This window comes from Camelina sativa, chromosome 11, assembly GCF_000633955.1.
Source record: "Camelina sativa cultivar DH55 chromosome 11, Cs, whole genome shotgun sequence".
Lineage (NCBI taxonomy): Eukaryota > Viridiplantae > Streptophyta > Magnoliopsida > Brassicales > Brassicaceae > Camelina > Camelina sativa.
The window spans coordinates 9,028,325-9,031,154 of NC_025695.1; the positions used below are offsets into that span (position 1 = coordinate 9,028,325).

The window sequence follows — 2,830 nt, forward strand, 5'->3', positions numbered from 1 at the left end:
TCATGCCGACCTCAAAAAGAACAACCTCTCAAGTCTTATTTATTTTAGAGAGTTTGATAAACTAACAACACCAATTCCAAATGTTTATTTCTGAATTATATATACAAATTTCATGTTTAAAGTCAGAACAATAGTAGAACTTGGGATTATCATGCGGAAATGATCACAGCGATACCAAACAAGTTGGGATGGCATACATAACTTCAGTCTCAACGTTAAACAAAAAAAAAATGGAATCAAAGTAGCCTAGGACGTCATATAAGATGACTCCCGCACCTCTGAGAACATAGGAAAACGCAGCAATAAAAAGCAACGGCTTAAACGAAACAAGGTCAGTCCAATTGCCATCAAATGTATACTACAGTAAATTATGCATATTCAAACAAGTGACTCAAAATATATATGATAAACCCTCATGAGCAAATACTTTTGTTATCTGATTCTGCCAATGCCTCCTCGGATACGTCTCCCTCTCAGCAATCCCACAAGCTTATGTGCCTACGAAACAGCTTCCTCAATCTCCATATCTCACAAAATGCAATTATCCTCAGCATCGCAGCTCTTACTACCCTAATAAACACAAGAGAAGCCAATCTTAGTATCTCTCACCTGCGAATCCATGACCAGTGTTTCTCCCACTGGTACCCCTTTGCTGTTGGTATCCACCATGCCTTTGCTGCCCCTGTCCCTTCTCCCTGTATCTTGGACCTTCTGTATCTTTCGGTTGTTGTTCTCGATTACGTTCTCCATCATAAGTATGAGACCCAACAGGTTTGTATTCATAATGCACATTTTGCTTCTGGCTATCTCTGTTTGAAGTTGGCCTCTGATGGTGATGGGGCATATTCTCTTGCGCCGCTAAGCCCCAGCCTCCTTGAGACTCATGCCCTCTTCCAAATCGTCGACCCTGCCCTGTGTTCTTTTGGAACATACTATTCGGATTATGCTCAACCTGGACATCCTTATTGGTAGATCGGTTTTGCGACTGGGCTTGTTGTGTATCAGCTGGTGTCATTTTCTGTTCTGTAGAAACCCCTTGATGCTCGTATCCAGCAACATCTTTTTTCTGAGATCCATAAGTTTTCTCCCTCGTACTTTCACGACCTCCATACTTACCTGTCCTATTAGCTGTATGCCACACTTGATCTCCAGGGCCACGGCTTTCTTTTGAAGCAACGGGAAGATCTGGTTGACTAAACCCCTGGCCAGAGTTCTGCATATGAGCTTTATTGAAATCCTTCTTATTGGCTTTTTTAGGGTCACCATAGTTACTTCCTCCATCTTTGTTGCTTCTGGAAGCATGCTGCTTGCCGTGAATGCCCATTCCTTGATCTCTTCCAACAGCACTTGCTTCCACTTCTTCAGCAGCAGAGTAATGCGTTTCAGGAGTCATATACCAGCCATCGTTCCATCCATCATCATTACATGTGGTTTGATCCTTAGAAGAAATTTTTTCGGTTTGATTACTAGAGTGATAGTTCACTGTTCCTTGGATGGGCTGATTTGAGTTTACAAATTGTCCATCCTCCAAAGCTTTACTAGGTGCTCCAGAACCTCTCTGGTGCCATGATCCATGTTCTCTACCATGCTTTCCCTGCCTACCATTCCCGTGTCTTGACTTTGAAGGAGACCTAGATTTGCCTGCAGTTGAACCAGAAGGTTGGAGAATTCCTGTACCTTCACCTCCACGATTTTCTTTCTGGTTTACATTCTCCGACATATCTGGAGCAGCCGCTGTTACTAGACTTTTACTGACGTTATGCTCAGCCATTTCCTTTACTATGGGCTTCGCTACATATCTTTCAATCTCCACTCTTTTACTTTTAGAGCTAGTCTGCCCTTGATGCTGACTCTTCGAAGAGGTGCCAAATTCAGGGAGAGTGTTCTGACTCCCTACACCTGTTGAAACATCAGCTTTCTGCTGTGGATGTACCGGAGCCCACATAACAGCATTGTTACCAGGAAATTTCTCTGCAGGCTTTTTTACCAGTGAGTTTCTTTGAGTCCTACGCACATGTTGAGATTTCCAGTTGTTTTTTGCTCTGTTTTGAGACTCTTCATTAGTGAAGGAACTGATTTGTTCAGACGAATCACCAGACACTTTGATATCCAAGCTTGGAACTGAAACAGACCCCAAATCCATTTCAACTGCCCTTGCCTTACCAACCTCAGTTGACTCATCTCCCGATTTTTTTTCTTTTCCAATGGCAGCTCTTGTCGTAGTCAACATTGTTGTCTCCTCAGCCTTGTGCTTTTTCTTACCATTCCTGTTATTTTTTCTTTTCGTGAAAGTTGACTCAGTTGAAACGCTTGACGTTGCTGGCATGTCTGAGATATGGCTTGAGACACCTTCATTAACAACCTGAGGAGATGGAACAACATCGAACACCTCAGTAGTAGCAACGGAGCTTCCTGCCGTTTTTTTCTCAAATACCTGCTTATAACCCAAACGCTTTTGTTTTAAGGCAGTGCCATCACGATCACGTGGAAGATTATCCTGTTGGGTAGGGCCCACATTATTTGCATATTCTGTTGAAGCCCTCGTGTTTTTTCCTGATCCTAAAGTAGGTTCTACGGAATTTGCAGCTGTAACAGTGTCTGGTGAATGAGACCCAGGGTCTTTTGGCATGTCTGAAAGAGAAGCATTAGATGCAGCTTCCATGTTCTTGACTGAACCCTCCTCAGATACTTGGGAACGTCTATTCAACTCTTCTAGTTTTGCAAGAGCCTTAGCCCGCTGATCTCTTGCTCTTTCTTCCTCCTCTTTCTGCCTCTGTTGAGCTCGCTGCCTGGCTAACTCTCTCATCGTAGAACGCTTTAAGAGAACATG

General features: G+C 43.2%; 1 protein-coding gene across 10 annotated transcripts in view; it reads right to left on the reverse strand.

The window, feature by feature from the left end:
• LOC104722515 (protein MODIFIER OF SNC1 1) overlaps positions 1 to 2,830 on the reverse strand; it is a 9,423-nt gene that overhangs the window by 621 nt on the left and 5,972 nt on the right. For 8 of the 10 annotated variants that reach the window (XM_010440687.2, XM_019232730.1, XM_019232736.1 and 5 more), the window contains one exon: positions 147 to 2,815. In XM_010440687.2, the coding sequence (XP_010438989.1) occupies positions 596 to 2,815 (2,220 nt within the window). In that variant the 3' untranslated portion in view covers positions 147 to 595. Of the gene's footprint in view, positions 1 to 146; positions 2,816 to 2,830 lie in introns of those variants that run through there. The other 2 variants (XM_019232731.1, XM_019232732.1) reach the window with 2 other exon arrangements.